At 42.4% G+C, this 16,175-nt stretch overlaps 1 protein-coding gene across 2 annotated transcripts in view; it reads right to left on the bottom strand.

Moving 5' to 3' along the window:
• The window catches only part of OXCT1 (3-oxoacid CoA-transferase 1), a 161,645-nt gene extending 153,516 nt beyond the window's left edge, over window positions 1-8,129 (bottom strand). For both annotated transcript variants that reach the window (XR_008201178.1, XM_052658974.1), the window contains exon 1: window positions 8,003-8,129. Coding sequence is in view for 1 of the 2 variants with exons in the window: in XM_052658974.1 (XP_052514934.1) it covers window positions 8,003-8,080 (78 nt within the window). In the remaining variant the exon portion in view is untranslated. The remainder of the gene's footprint in view (window positions 1-8,002) is intronic.
• Between the last annotated feature and the right edge of the window lie 8,046 nt (window positions 8,130-16,175).

Below are 16,175 nucleotides of genomic sequence, written 5' to 3'. Positions count from 1 at the left end.
TACTGGGAAAAGCCATAGCTTTGACTAGATGGACCTTTGTTGGCAAAGTAATGTCTCTGCTTTTTAATATGCTGTCTAGGTTGGTCATAAAAAGTGTCAATTAGTACAAAAGGTAGAGAAGGAAATGGCAACCCACTCCAGTGTTCTTGCATAGAGAATTCCATGGACAGAGGAGCCTGGTGGGCACCCCCTGGGGTCGCAAAGATTCGGACACAACTGAACAACTAACACACGATACAAAAGGAGATTGAGAAACTATACTGAAAGTGCAATGAGATCTGCAAAGGTATAGGTTGCTAAATGACCTTTGTCCTTTTAAATTGCAACCTTGGTCAAGGTCAGATAAGGAAGAGTGGTTTACTGTGGCACACTGCCCACACACAGGGAAATAAGCAGAGGTGGGGATAGGAAGGAAAGAGCTTGAACCACCAACAGCGGTCTCCTCTTTCCTATACTCAAGTAGCAGGGATTTACTTGATTCTGTTTTAACACACATATATATATGAAAATATGTTTTTAATCTTAGAACTTGAAAATCTGATAGCCTAACGAGGCCAACGTATATATCATAAAATGAAACTGAGGATATCTCCTAGAAAACAGGGGCTTCTCAGGTGGTACAGTGGAGACACAAGAGACGGGGATTCAATCCCTGGGTCGGGAAGATCCCCCTGAGAAGGAAATGACAACCCATTCCAGTATTCTTGCCTGAGACATCCCAAGGACAGTCTGGCAAGCTACAGTCCATAGGGTGGCAAAGAGTCAGACACAACTGAGCACGGATGCATGCCTAAAAAACAGAGAAGAGAAAAATACACACGTATCTAATCCAACCATCTCATTTTACAAGTGAAGTTTCTGAAGATAGAAGGATCTTGTAATTTACCCCACACTGTTAAAGCAAGACCAGCTCCCAGGTTTCGCCTTCTATCACTGGGGCCCTCTACCACAATATGTTCCTTTCTGTCCTTTTCAAAAATCCTCAGTCTTATACTACTTCTATTTTATTACTTATGTACAACAAACCTTAACGAGTGTCTTATTTTTTCATGAAGAACTCTGTTGTCCTTATTTTCAGTGAAAGGTAAAGAGTCAGGGCCTTAGTAGGAAGAGGAAGAAAGTTAAAGAATTTGTCTGGGGGGGTAAAACTGCTGAAGACTGAAAATTCTCTCAATATGACCGTACACTCTAGTAATCTAACACAATTATCTATTAATGTTTCCAAACTTATAGCTCCTCTGACATTTTTTACTGTAGTTAAAATCGTTTGTTGTTATTCAGTCATGTCCAGCTCTTTGCGATCTCATGGACTACAGCATGCCAGGCTCCCTGTCCTTCAATATCTCCCAGAGTTTGCTCAAACTCATGTCCATTGAGTCGATGATACCATCCAAACAGCGCATCCTCTGTTGCCCTGTTCTCCTCCTGCCCTCAATCTTTTCCAGCATCAGGGTCTTTTACAACAAGTTGGTTTTTTGCATCAGATGGCCAAAGTATTGGAGCTTCAGTTTCAGTATCAGTCCTTCCAATGAGTATTCAGGATTGACTTCCCTTAGGATTGACTGGTTTGATCTCCCTGTTGTCCAAGGGACTCTCGAGAGTCTTCTCAATCACCACAATTCAAATGGCAAGCCACTCCAGTATTCTTGCTGGAAGAACCCCATGAACAGTATCATTCATTACAAACAGTCATAAATTACTGAGAAGTGGACTTACCTGGTGGTCCAGGGGTTAAGACTGAGCTCCCAATGCAGGGGGCCCAAGTTTGAACCCTGGTCAGGCAACTAGATCCAACCTGCCACAACTAAGAGTTCACATGCTGTGATGAAGATCAAAGATCCCAAGTGCCACAACTAAGACCCACGGCAGCCAAATACATATATAAATCTTTTTTTTCTTAATTACTGAGATGCTTGTGCTACATCTCCCCCCAAAACAACCTCAGAAGTATTTTAGAAAAAACCCAAGTGTTTCACATTTACCCAATCAAAAGCTTAAAAGCAATAAACTAATTCATATTTTCAGAGAATGTGAGGACTCAAGATAATAAAGAATTTACAGGTACTCAGCATTGGTCTGTTCATTTTGCATATGTTCAGTTAACAATATTTGTTGATATTTATTATCTATTTATTATAACAACATTTGATATCTATTGACTGACAAACAGTGGCATAATGGGCCACACTCTATTAATCTCAGAGTCTAAAATATCCTTGTTTCAAATGCCAGTAGAAGTATTAACTGGAGAAAATTATTTAACTTCTGAGCCTCTTTTTTTGGTGGGTGGAGCGGAGGTGGCAGTGACATTAAGTTTATAAAAGTGAAAGTCACTCAGTCATCTCCGACTCTTTGTGACCCCATGGACTATACAGTCCATGGAATTCTCCAGGCCAAAATACTGGAATGGGTAGCCTTTCTCTTCTCCAGGAGATCTTACCAACCCAAGGATCAAACCCAGGTCTCCAGCATTGCAGGTGGATTCTTTACCAGCTGAGCCACAAGGGAAGCCCAAGAATACTGGAGTGGGGAAAAAAAAGAATACTGGAGTGGGTAGCCTATCCCTTCTCCAGCGGATCTTCCCAACCCAGGAATCGAACCTGGGTCTCTTGCATTGCAGGTGGATTCTTTACCAACTGAGCTATCAGGGTTTACAAAAAGATGATCATTTTTTAAAAATTCCTGTCAATGATTTCCATATAATTAGACATGTAATTGTATCACATAACAAGATACTCTTCTTAATTTTTTTTTTAAAAAGCATGATACAAACAATGATAACTGTTTCCCAGGGATGTAGTACAGATCAAACAATTATGTATTATTATTATAAAGCTAAGAAGCACTTAGCCCTGAGCCTGGATTACAGAAGATACCCAGGGGATATGATCTTTGCTTGGGAAATGCAAGCTTTTCTCCACTCCCCACCAGGGCAGTAAGAGTAACTTGACATTGATTGGGAGTTTAGTTTTCATTTTTAACCTCCCCACTCTACCCTCCACGAATGCAAAAACAGACACCTTACTGATTTTACAAAGAATTTAACATGATCCATACTATAACCAATTAATCCAAGCAATCTTTGTTGAGGGTTTTGAAAAAAAAAATAAGCCCCAGCTTTAAGATTACTTTAATGTAACTATTTTATTCGCAATCAAGTTGCCAGTGTAAGTATCCAAAGATTATTGGGCAAACAGCAATATGAACTGCAGGCAGTGAGGCGAAAAGGAAGCACGATGCCTGAGGCCAGTTACCACAGAAAGTTTGCTGTGGATCTTCAAGGCCTGAAGACCAGCGAACTGCCCAGAACCTGGGAGGCAGCACCCCTGAGAAAGCCTTGGAATCTGTTCTCTGACACACATACTCCTTGCCCACTATCCCTTCCCACATTCCCTGCTTCTGTTGGTCAAGAAACAGACACCCAACACCTTCCAAGAATTGGCAGGGAGGTGGGGAGAAAGATGTCTCTAATCACCTACCTTTATTCCTATGATAACTGAATTCAAGTAGAGCTCTAAACTGCTCTACCTTCTACTATATTTTAAATATTAAAATAATGATGTGAAAAAACCCAAGCATCATCTGCTACAAAAATAAGTAAATAAATAAAATAATCTTCAACTTTGCAGAAATTACCTAAAAGAATGAAGAGTAATGACCTGTACAGCTTTGACAGCTACTGATTCTAGGAGTAATTTTTTTTTTTTTTCCACTGAGATCTTCCTTTACATTAACATAATATATTTTGTTTTGTTTTTCCACCCTCCTACCTTCTGCAAAATTCCATTTCATTGTTTCCACTAGTTTCTGCTAATACTATTGAGGGAAAGAAAGAATAGTGATTTAGTACATAATGAAGCTAAGAAATAAAATTCTTGCAGTGAAAAATTGTTTTCTATTAAATCTAGTTCTTTGAAAATCTTCTCCCTCTTCCCACTTTGTTCTCATCTTCAAATTCTTACACTTAATCTTTGAGATCAGATTCTACTGTGGAGCCTAAGTTTTATCTCATGACTTCCCAATCCAGAACTCCTTCCTTTCTAACCACTTCTACCACGAATTCTTTCACCTGAATTTCTCTTTTTTCTGTCATTCAACACTCCAGAACTTAGTGAAATGAAAATGCACTTCACTTTGCAGATGTCTGAGGGAAAATTCGCAAAGCACACTGTCTTTTTTTATTTTTAAACAGATTTTATCTTAATGATAGGAACTATACACCTACACGCTCTCTGCCTTGTCTCCTTATAGTTAAATATATCAGGACACAGAAAGATTGACATTGCCTAGGTCAGTCTCAAAGTTGTATATATAGAAGTGGGGAGGATAGGCCATCTGGAGAGAGGGTCAGAAAACACCATTAGAAGGAAAGGGCATTAACATGCAAGTGGATATACACTGTCTTGCAAGGAGAGCATGGCACTACTGCCAAGAGGAAGTAGTGACATGTGCTAAAATGCTTTAGGTATCCAGCACTGGACCAGTGTTGACCAAAGATGGACACTGTCATTAATAATTAATCACTCACTTATGACACAAACGAATCACAAGGAGCTCACAGGAGTTGCTGACACGGAGCAGTGCTCTACAGCAATTGCATACTTTGTTTTCTAGGGAAGGTACATATCGTATTCCTGTTTCGAGGGATGCCCTGAAGCACTCTGAAGGATCACAGATAAATAAGCAATGCATTCTGCCTAGAGGATCAGAAAGTGTAAAAGTGTGCCAAGACTTAAAAAAAATAATGAGGGTGGGGTTGGGGAGCTGCCTGAGCAAAGGTACCAAGATGTGGAAAGACTATGTTTTCAAGGGCATGCAGGATCACACTGTGGAGAGAAGCTCATGAAGATCAGGCTGGTAAGGAAGTCAGGGCAAGTTGCAAAAGGCCTTAAAGACAACATTAGAGAGCTTCAACTTCATCCTTCATTGAGGAAAGGACAGCAAAGTGTTTTGTTCTGTTTGAAACAGAGATGTCACAACTCTCATACAAAAGCCTGAATCAGGAAAGTGGCAGGGGAACTCATTCTTTCATTCATTCCTCTATTTGTTCTAAAATACCCATTCTGGTGCCTCAGCTGGAAAAGAATCTGCCTGCAATGTGGGAGACCTGGGTTCGATCCCTGGGTTGGGAAGATCCCCTGGAGAAGAGAAAGGCTACCCACTCCAGTATTCTGACCTGGAGAATTCCAAAGACTGTATAGTCCATGGGGTCACAAAGAGTCAGACACAACTGAGCAACTTTCCCTTTCATACTTAATACTGAGACTAGAGAGTTAACAAACAAACAAATAACCTCACAAGCATAGTCTCTGCTCTAGTGAAACTTACAAACTTACAAGGATAACAGCCACTAAATAACTGAAAAATTATCACACATGAAACTGGTAATCAACTGCAAGTTAAAGAAAGGAGCAGAGGAGAGAATGGTTCCAAATTTCTAGCTTACATTCTGGATGGATACCGGTGCTGTTAACCATAATAAAAACAAAACAAGGAAGGAAAAAGCCACATTACAGCTGGTTCATTTTTGATCAGAAAGTCCTGAGAAGTACTGAGTGACATGAACCAGTAAGTTGTACTGGAAGGAAAGCAGTTCAGGAGAGTCTGGGGTTGGAGATAAATCTGGAAAAGATGGTTTTCAAAGAAGAGAAATAGCTATAAGTGTTAATGGTAGTTTTAAGATTTTTTTTTTCAGTAACAATTTTCTATAGTGAATGGAAAATAGTATTTAACATACCCTCCAAAACAATCATGGACTAAGGAAGATGGAAGATACCTTCCGGTAGTCTGTTTAGGTCAAAGCCAATGCCACTGGCTCTGAAAGTGCAGTCCTCAGACCAGCAGCTTTACTATCTGGGAACTAATTAATGCAAAGTACTGAGCTCCTACCAGGACCTACTAAATGGGAAACTCTGGGCATGAACACAGCAATCTATTTGATAAAACCTCCAGGTAATTCTGATGCACACTCAAGTCTGGAAGACATGTTTACCACAAACAAACAAGAAAAAAAAAAAAAAACCACCTCATTTTACCTGTTGGTTATATTTAGTAATAAAAAATATCCTCAAGGTTACTCCATAAGCTTGCCCACAGTGTTTTCTCATCCTCGTAGGAAATGTGTTGAGTGTCTATTCTATGCATGGCAGTGTGTCATGCTCAGAGAGGAGAATAAGGCATACAATATGGTCTGCAAATTTCATCTGGTTATGAAGATGATGTCTACACGTTCAAAAAGTTAAACAAGTACACAAGTGTTACAGTTAACACAAGTATAGGAGGTGAGGATTTAAGGGGTAAGCAGTAAGAGATTTAAGTGCCAAGTCCTGGAGAACACCAAGCAAGGGGAGTTGGACCTACGATCAACAAATCCTGAAAGAGAGATGAGATACAGGAAAACCCCTAATTGGTAACTTGGCCATCTAAGAAGACGTTTGCTGGGCTTTGGGAATAGTTTAATAATACACTTAAGAAAATAAGTAAATTACACTTAGGCAAATAAGTAACTAGCAGGGCTTCCCAAGTAGCCCAGGGGTAAAGAATCTGCCTGTCAATGCAGTAGACACAAGAGACGTGGGTTCAATCCCTGGGTAGGGAAGATCCCCTAGCATAGCAAATAGCAGCCCACGGCAGTATTCTTGCCTGGAAAATTCCATGAACAGACGAGCCTGGCGGGCTACAATTCATGGGGTCGCAAAGAGTTGGACACGACTGAGCATGCACACACAACTAAGTGCCAAAACAAGGAATGTTATTAACCTTGGCCCAGGGAGGTCGCTGTGTCCTGATCTGCACTCGTTTCAGCGCCCACAGCAATGACAGAAGGTCGAGCTCCCTTCTAACAATGCTTTACAAATCCAAAGCTACCTGCAATTATCAAAATGCCTCCTAACAGGTATTTACGTGTAAATCTTCCCAGTTCTTAATCACCATCTAGCACTCACCTACGGGCTTTGTCACAGCCCCTCCCCGTTCACCGCTCTCAGAGTGGATGCCAGTAAGATGCCACAGCAAATGGGGAGGAAGCGAAGTTCCTTGTGAGGAGATAAGTGTTCAAGGCACACTTTTTAAGCTCAGAACTATTATTCAAAAACATCACGTTTCCTTGTCTCTTCCAAGGAAAAGGCTCCCGTGGTGACGGAGGTAGCTGAAGTAAGCTAGTCTCCTAGACTCGCCACTCCGGTCCTGTCCGAGGACTCCGGATAAGAACCGCACTGGGGCGACGGCTTACAGGCGGGGACAGAACACGCGGGGGAAAAAAAAAAAAGACGACACAGCCCACAACCGCAGCGCGAGGGCCTCGAGATACTACCGTTAGTGAAGAGTTTGCAGTAAGAGTGGACAACGTTTGCAAGAACTTTGAAAACGGAAATCCTAAGGAGCCTCAGAAGAAAGGGATGCCCGCGCTCGAAGCCAGACCTCCACAGGGTACTCGGCGTGGCGAGGTAAACGCGCAGGCAAGCGCTCCAGTCCGGGTTCCGCTTCCCACCGCCGAGGTGCGGCGCAGCCCCATGCGGAGAAGGGGCGCAGCGTTCCACCGCCTTGGCGGCAAACTCGAGCCGACCCCTGGCTAGCCCAGCCCTCAGTTCCTGGCCTGTAGAGGTGCCTCCGCCCCGAGATCCCCAATTCAGAGCGCAAACCTACCCCTTGCAGCCGTCGCCCCTTGCCCTCCTTAAGCCGGCGAACCCTCCTGGTCCCGTTTCGGCCGCCAAAGCCCCTTCCCAAGAAACTGCCCGCGAAACGGAGATGGGAGCCAGGGCCTCTCCGCGCACTTCCGTGCCTCGTCTCGCCTCACTGGGCAAGCAGGTGCAGAACCAAGTCAAGGAGGCCAGGCGGAGAAGCAGCGAGGCAAGGAGGCGTCGGCGCGCCTCGGGGCCCTGGGAACCGCGCTCAGATGCCGGCTCCCGGGCTGGAGAGGTTGGGTGTGGGCAGACAAGAAAAAACGCTCGGGCTTTCGTCCGCGTTCTTCCGGGCGCGGCCTTGTTCTTCACCTGCACTTTACCTTGGACCAGACGCCCGCTGAGGGGAGGGCGGAGGCGCAGAACCGCAGGCGCGGGGAGAGGCGTGCGAGAGCTGCCATGCTGGGGTGGGCGCAGGCCGGGCCGCAGCGCGCGTGTGTGTCCACTGACGCCGCCGGGCCGCCGCGTCACTGGACGGGAGGAAAAGGAAGGCGCACGGAGGGCGGTCTGGAGGCTCGAGAGCGCTGCGGTGACGTCGTGGGTCCTCTGGCGCCGGGGCTTGGCAGACAGAGCAGCGAGGATGGGAGGGGCCCGCGGGCGGGGCGGGTCGCGGGGGAAGGTCCCAGCCTAGCGGCGGTCGGATACATCACGCGGTCGGGAGTGCCTTGGTCTGCCCTGGTGCGCTCACTTTCCGCAGCAGCCGCTAGGCTGCGAGCGGTCATGGGTAACTGTCTTTGCCAAGGTCAGAGATAGGTCTTAGCGTAGTATTCGGGCAGTGGAGCTTGTTGCTCTTTCTTATCAGTGTCTAGAACCTGTGGAGGCTGCGAAGGTGGACCCGCCTTGAGGCCCTTCCCCATCTATGGACAACGTTCCTACGTCTTCCGTCTCTCAGTCTTGTCTCCCTACACCCGTCCTCGCTTGTGTAAGAGTAAGTTTGTTCTGAGAATCAGCCAGGAGCCGTCTGCCCTGAGATATGATCAGACAGGCCGCATCAAGATGGTCCCTAGTGAAGAAGGCTAGACGAGGACTGGCCCTGTGGGACCGAATGTAGGCACACCTTTTCCCCGCTCGGCATCATCCAAGTCTGCATTGTTCAGGATCTTCGGACACTGGAGTCCTGGAAAACCCCGAGATTAATCAACAGATGCAAACATGTAGCTGGTAATCCCTTTGACAGATCTGAGACAAGTTTCCTAATAAGCCTGTGTCCTTATCTGCAAATTAAAACTGTTAGTAATACTCAGAACTGTTGTAAAGATTACATAAAGTAATTCATGCAAGGCTTCTGGCTCCATTATAAACACTCAATAAATTTTAGACGTTATTCTAAGTTTATTCAAGTTGCAATGGTGTATTGATACGGCACATATATTCAATCCAAGCCGTATCTTTTAGCCAGCTAGCTCCTTGAAGACCTGAGCCAAGTCAGGTTTCTTCAAAACCATCAATGCTCTTAGTAGCTGGATGGAAGGACCAAGTGAAAAGTCCATAATCATGTTATTGGATTAAGGACTGACCAAAGGAATGTGGTTGTGAGTTTTAAACCAAAGCAAAGCAAACACGAAAATTAAATGAGCCCTTAGCTTCCTTAGCAAGTACACTGAGGTTCAAATGGACAGTCAGTCCAGTTTAAAGTCTATCCATCAAAGTGCTTACCCTTTCATGCTATTCTTTCAACTCCTAAGTTTTTCATTTTTCCTATAAATACTATAATTTTAATTGAAATCATTGAGGGAACAAAATACCAAGTTAAATTGTCCAACTACATGAGCAGAAATTAACTTCGCATTGCTCAATATTTTCAACACATAAGAAATTGGATGGAGGGGAAATTCAAGTATTAGAACTAAAGTTCCATTGCTAATCTTAATACAGTATATTACAGTTATTGTGCTGTAGCTGATAGAATGTGAAAAAGCTATCCTCACAACTGGGTCTGCTTTTCCATTTTTGCCCTTCCACAGGGCACATGAAATGGAAAATAGCATTAGCAACTTTGTCAAACTGCGGTCATATGACACACTCTTCTTGGCTGGTCTCACTCTGTTGCTCCTGGCTGAGGAAAAGACGCATATTTTTAGTGTTACTCTGTGTGACTCTAAATCTTGTGAAGAAAATCAGCCTCATTACTTTGTGGTCAAAACACATTATTATTTTTTGGCTCTATGGCTCTGTTTTATACTTTATAAATAAAACATGAGTATCTTCAACTGGAACAAATTATAGAAAAGTTTTTCTGTACACATTTTCCTTCTGGTTCCACAAAACCATTTCAAATTTAATCAGTTTGAAATCAACTTTTTAAAAATATCTTAATTTTTCTGAACTAATAAGAATAGCTCCCTTTTGTTTAAGGAGCAGTTTGTGACAAATATATATCATATTCTGGAAACTTTTCTTCGGGTAATGTTGTAGTGCTTAACTTCCACATTCTTAAAACAGGGGAACTGAATTGAATTCAAAGCTTTTAAACAAATGATCTGATTTTAGACACGCAATAGGAAAGTTTATTTTGTATTATGTTATATATAAAAATACATATATTTTATACATATATTGCATGTATTATTATTTTTACATTTTTTAATTTCAAAATTGATTTTATCGAAATCAAAACAGTGTCATTAACTGTACATAATAAATGGCTCAGTCAGTAAAGAATCTGCCTGAAGTGTGGGAGACCTGGGTTCAGTCCCTGGGTAGAGAAAATCCCCTGGAGGAGGAATTGGCAACCCACTCCCAGTATTCTTGCCTGAAAAATCAGTAGGCAGAGGAAGCTGGTGAGCTACAGTCCATGGGGTCACAAAGAGTCCGACACGATTGAGTGATTAACACTTTCACTTTTCAATAAACTATTTTATATATGTGTGTGTGTGTTAGCAACTAAGCACATACATCTATGTATACTTATACAAAAACATTCTCCTCCCTTTATGGCTCAGACACTGAAGAATCTGCCCGCAATGCAGGAGACCCGAGTTCAGTCCCTGGGTTGGGAAAGTCCCTTAGAAAAGGAAATGGCAACCCACTTCAGTATTCTTGCCTGAAAAACCCCATAGACAGAGGAGCCTGGCAGGCTACAATCCATAAGCTCCCAAAGAGTTGGACACTACTGAGGGACTAACAAACCCTTTCTATCAAATGATTGCCGTCAATGTGTCAGAGTTGGTTAGACTATAAGTTGTTATTCTCTGTTTAAGAGAGTTTTATTTAAATTCTGCTAAAATATGGTAGTTACCATCTCTCATTACTGAAAGATAGGACATTTTGCCATCACAGTTGGAGTATTTCTTCAAATTGATAATCAGGGTATTTGAAGACTTGTTTTCCAATGTTGTTTGACTGGTTTAACTAGTAATAGGAGTTTTTAACCAGATCATTTGAATATTAAAAAAAATCTATGTATGCTTCATTTTATACAATGATTCTTAACCATATGGAAAACAAATCCCTTCAGACAGATAATTTTCCTCTGATGGGTATGAAAGACATAAAAAACTTTTTACTTAACTGCTGCTGCTGCTACTAAGTCGCTCCAGCCATATCCGACTCTGTGCCACCCCATAGACAGCAGCCCACCAAGCTCCCCCGTCCCTGGGATTCTCAACGCAAGAACACTGGAGTGGGTTAATCTGTACTAATATTTGTTCAATACATTAAAAAGTTAGTTTAATTTTACTGTGTGGATCACAATAAACTGTGGAAAATTCTGAAAGAGATGGGAATAACAGACCACCTGACCTGCCTCTTGAGAAATCTGTATACAGGTCAGGAAGCAACAGCTAGAACTGTACATGGAACAACAGACTGGTTCCAAATAGAAAAGGAGTACGTCAAGGCTGTATATTGTCACCCTGCTTATTTAACTTCTATGCAGAGTACATCGTGAGAAATGCTGGGCTGGAAGAAACACAAGCTGGAATCAAGATTGCCGGGAGAAATATCAATAACCTCAGATATGCAGATGACACCACCCTTATGGCAGAAAGTGAAGAGGAACTAAAAAGCCTCTTGATGAAAGTAAAAGAGGAGAGTGAAAAAGTTGGCTTAAAGCTCAACATTCAGAAAACGAAGATTATGGCATCCGGTCCCATCACTTCATGGGAAATAGATGGGGAAACAGTGGAAACAGTGTCAGACTATTTTTCTGGGCTCCAAAATCACTGCAGATGGTGATTACAGCCATAAAATTAAAAGACGCTTACTCCTTGGAAGGAAAGTTATGACCAACCTAGATAGCATATTGAAAAGCAGAGACATTACTTTGCCAACTAAGGTCCGTCTAGTCAAGGCTATGGTTTTTCCAGTAGTCATGTATGGATGTGAGAGTTGGACTGTGAAGAAGGCTGAGCACTGAAGAATTGATGCTTTTGAACTGTGGTCTTGGAGAAGACTCTTGATGGTCCCTTGGACTGCAAGGCGATCCAACCAGTCCATTCTGAAGGAGATCAGCCCTGGGATTTCTTTGGAAGGAATGATGCTAAAGCTGAAACTCCAGTACTTTGGCCACCTCATGTGAAGAGTTGACTCATTGGAAAAGACTCTGATGCTGGGAGGGATTGGGGGCAGGAAGAGAAGGGGACGACAGAGGATGAGATGGCTGGATGGCATCACTGACTCGATGGGTATGCGTCTGAGTGAACTCCAGGAGTTGGTGATGGACAGGGAGGCCTGGCGTGCTGCAATTCATGGGTTCTCAAAGAGTCGGACACGACTGAGCAACTGAACTGAACCGATAGTTTTTCCCTCAGGAAAAAATACTAAAATAAATGCATAAAATGTTTGGAGACTCAACTCCTGGAATGAATTTGAAAATTATGTTAAAGTGCTAAGGAAACTCAAAGAAGCAAAACATACCAACATTATCTCTCATGCACTTAAGTCTGATCATGTTCACTTCAGTTCAGTTCAGTTGCTCAGTTATGTCCGACTCTTTGTGATTCCATAGACCACAGCACACCAGGCCTCCCTGTCCATCACCAACTCCTGGAACCTACCCAAACTCATGTCCATTAAGTCAATGATGCCATCCAACCATCTCATCCTCTGTCATCTCCTTTACCTCCTGCCTTCAGTCTTTCCCAGCATCAGAGTCTTTTCAAATGAGTCAGCAATTCACATTAGGTGGTCAAAGTATTGGAGTTTCAGCTTTAACATCAGTCCTTTCAACGAACACCCAGGACTGATCTCCTTTAGAATGGACTGGTTAGATCTCCTTACAGTCCTAGGATCTCTCAAGAGTCTTCTCCAACACCATAGGTCAAAAGCATCAATTCTTCGGCGCTCAGCTTTCTTTATAGTCCAATTCTCATATCCATACATGACTACTGGAAAAACCATAGCCTTGACTAGATGGACCTTTCTTGGCAAAGTAATGTCTCTGCTTTTTAATATGCTGTCTAGGTTTGTCCTAGCTTTTCTTTCAAGGAGTAAGCGTCCTTTAATTTCCTGCATGCAGTCACCATCTGCAGTGATTTTGGAACCCCCCAAAATAAAGTCTGACACTGTTTCCACTGTTTGCCCTTCTGTTTGCCATGAAGTGATGGGACCGGATGCCATGCTCTTATTTTTCTGAATGTTGAGCTTTAAGCCAATGTTTTCACTCTCCTCTTTCACTTTCGTCAAGAGGCAATTTAGTTCTTCTTCGTTTTCTGCCATAAGGGTGGTGTCATCTGCATGTCTGAGGTAATTTATATTTCTCCCAGCAATCTTGATTCCAGCTTGTTCTTCTTCCAGCCCAGCATTTCTCATGATGTATTCTGCATATATAAGTTAAATAAGCAGGATAACAGTATACAGCCTTGACGTACTGTTTTTCCTATTTGGAACCAGTCTGTTGTTCCATGTCCACTTCTAACTGTTGCTTCTTGACCTGCATACAAGTTTCTCAAGAGGCAGGTCAGGTGGTCTGGTATTCCCATCTCTTTCAGAATTTTCCAGTTTGTTGTGATCCACTTGGCATAGTCAATAAAGCAGAAATAGATGTTTTTCTGGAACTCTTTTGCTTTTTCAGTGATCCAATGGATGTTGGCAATTTGATCTCTGGTTCCTCTGCTTTTTCTAAATCCAGCTTGAACATCAGGAAGGTCACAGTTCACATACTGTTGAAGCCTGGCTTGGAGAAGTTTGAGCATTATTTTACTAGCGTGTGAGATGAGTGCAATTGTGTCGTAGTTTGAGCATTCTTTGGCATTGCCTTTTTGGGGGATGGAAATGAAAACTGACCTTTTTCCAGTCCTGTGGCCACTGCTGAGTTTTCCAAATTTGCTGACATATTGAGTGCAGCACTTTCATAGCATCATCCTTTAGGACTTGAAATAACTCAACTGCAATTCGAACACCTCCACTGATCATGTTACTTCTGTTTAAAACCTATCAGTGGTATTCCTCATTGTTTTTAAGATCCAAAATTCACACTAACTTGGCATAGAAGGAGATGAGCTCTTTTGGTTTTTCTCATCACCTTTAAATTCCAAACTCTAGTTGCCTCTTGATTTTCACAGAATGAATCTGCATAATTCAGAATCAAATCCTGATATCAAAATAGTAAAAGGCATGGACTCTGTAGTAGCAAGACTGTCTGGATTAAAAATCTCAGCTCTGCTGTTGCCTAGCTATATGGCCTCTTGTAGTGCAATAGTTAAAGAGAGCTGCCAAACAGCAAGATAAAAGACATGTCTGGACCAATACCTGCTTCTACTACTCTGCTGTTAAAAGATTATACTCTGAACATATATGTCAAACATACACTGTGAACATCTTTCAGGAAAACCTGAAAGAACTATTTGTTCAAACCAGTCTTTCTCAAATACTTTCTATGTTTTCATAAACTGGGAAACATCAGACAGGGTTCAAACGCTGCACTGTGCGGTGTTAAACACTATACCTCCTTCCTTATGACGTATCTTTGAATCGGATTCCACCTCCGCAGTTTCACTCATTCTGCCCTAGTGCAGGACTTTCAGTTTCTCTAAACTAGATTATTGCAGTTGCTTCCTAAATGAAGTAGTAGTTGTTCTTGTTGTTGTTTACTCAGGCATGTCGGACTTTTGTGACCCCATGAACTGCAGCACATGAGGCTTTCCTGTCCTTCACTATCTCCCCGAGCTTGTTCAGACTCATGTCCATTGTGTCAGTGATGCCATCCAACCTCCTCCTGCCCTCAGTCTTTTCCAGCATCAGGGTCTTTTCCAGTGAGTCAGTCTTCACATCAGGTGGCCACAGTATTGGAGCTTCAGTTTCAGCATAGTCCTTCCAATGGCTATTCAGGGTTAATTTCCCTTAGGATTGACTGGTTTGATCTCCTTGCTGTTAAGGGGCTCTCAGGAGTCTTCACAAGCACCACAGTTTGAAAGCATTAATTCTTCAGCACTCAGCTTTCTTTAGGGTTCAACTCTGACATCCATACATGACTACTAGAAAAACCATAGCTTTGGCTATAAAGACCTGTGTCAGAAAACTGATGTCTCTGTTTTTAATACACTGTCTAAGTTTATCATAGCTTTTCTTCAAAGGAGCAAGCATCTTGGAATTTCCTGGCTGCAGTAACCATCCGCAGTGATTTTGGAACCCAAGAAAATAAAGCCTGTCACTGTTTCCATTTCTTCCCCATCCATTTGCCATAAAGTGATGGGACTGGATGCCATAATCTTAGTTTTTTGAATGTTGAGTCTTAAGTCAGCTTTTTCACTCCTCTTTCACCTTCATCAAGAGGCACTTTAGTTCCTCTTCAGCCCGCTTGACTTCACACTCCAGGATGTCTGGCTCTAGGTGAGTGACCACGCAATCATGGTTATGTATGTCATTAAGGCCTTTTTTTTGTATACTTCTTCTGTGTATTCTTGCCACCACTTCTTATTATCTTCTGCTTCTGTTAGGTCCATACCATTTCTATCCCTTATTGTGCCCATCTTTGCATGAAGTGTTCCCTTGGTATCTAATTTTCTTGAAGAGATCTCTAGTCTTTCCCATTCTGTTGTTTTCCTCTATTTCTTTACACCAGTTCACTTAAGGCTTTCTTATCTCTCCTTGCTATTCTTTGGAACTCTGCATTCAGATGGGTATATCTTTCCTTTTCTTTTTTGTCTTTTGCTTCTCTTCTTTTCACAGCTGTCTATAAAGCCTCCTCAGAGAACCATTTTGCCTTTTCGCATTTCTTTTTCTTAGTTGTATTTGACCACCGCCTCCTATACAATGTCATAAACCTTTGTCCATAGTTCTTCAAGCACTCTGTCAGATCTAATCCCTTGAATCTATTTGTCAGTTCCACTGTATAATCATAAGGGATCTGATTTAGGTCATACCTGAATGCCCTAGTGGTTTTCCCTACTTTCTTCAATTTAAACCTGAATTTTGCAATACAGAGCTCATGATCTGAGCAACAGTCAGATCCCTGTCTTGATTTTGCTGACTGTATAGAGCTTCTCTATCTTTGGCTGCAAAGAATATAATCAATCTGATTTTGGTGTTGACCATCTGGTGATGTACATGTGTACA

Source organism: Budorcas taxicolor, chromosome 20, assembly GCF_023091745.1.
Source record: "Budorcas taxicolor isolate Tak-1 chromosome 20, Takin1.1, whole genome shotgun sequence".
NCBI classification, from domain to species: domain Eukaryota; kingdom Metazoa; phylum Chordata; class Mammalia; order Artiodactyla; family Bovidae; genus Budorcas; species Budorcas taxicolor.
This window is presented reverse-complemented; position numbering and strand designations above follow the sequence as displayed.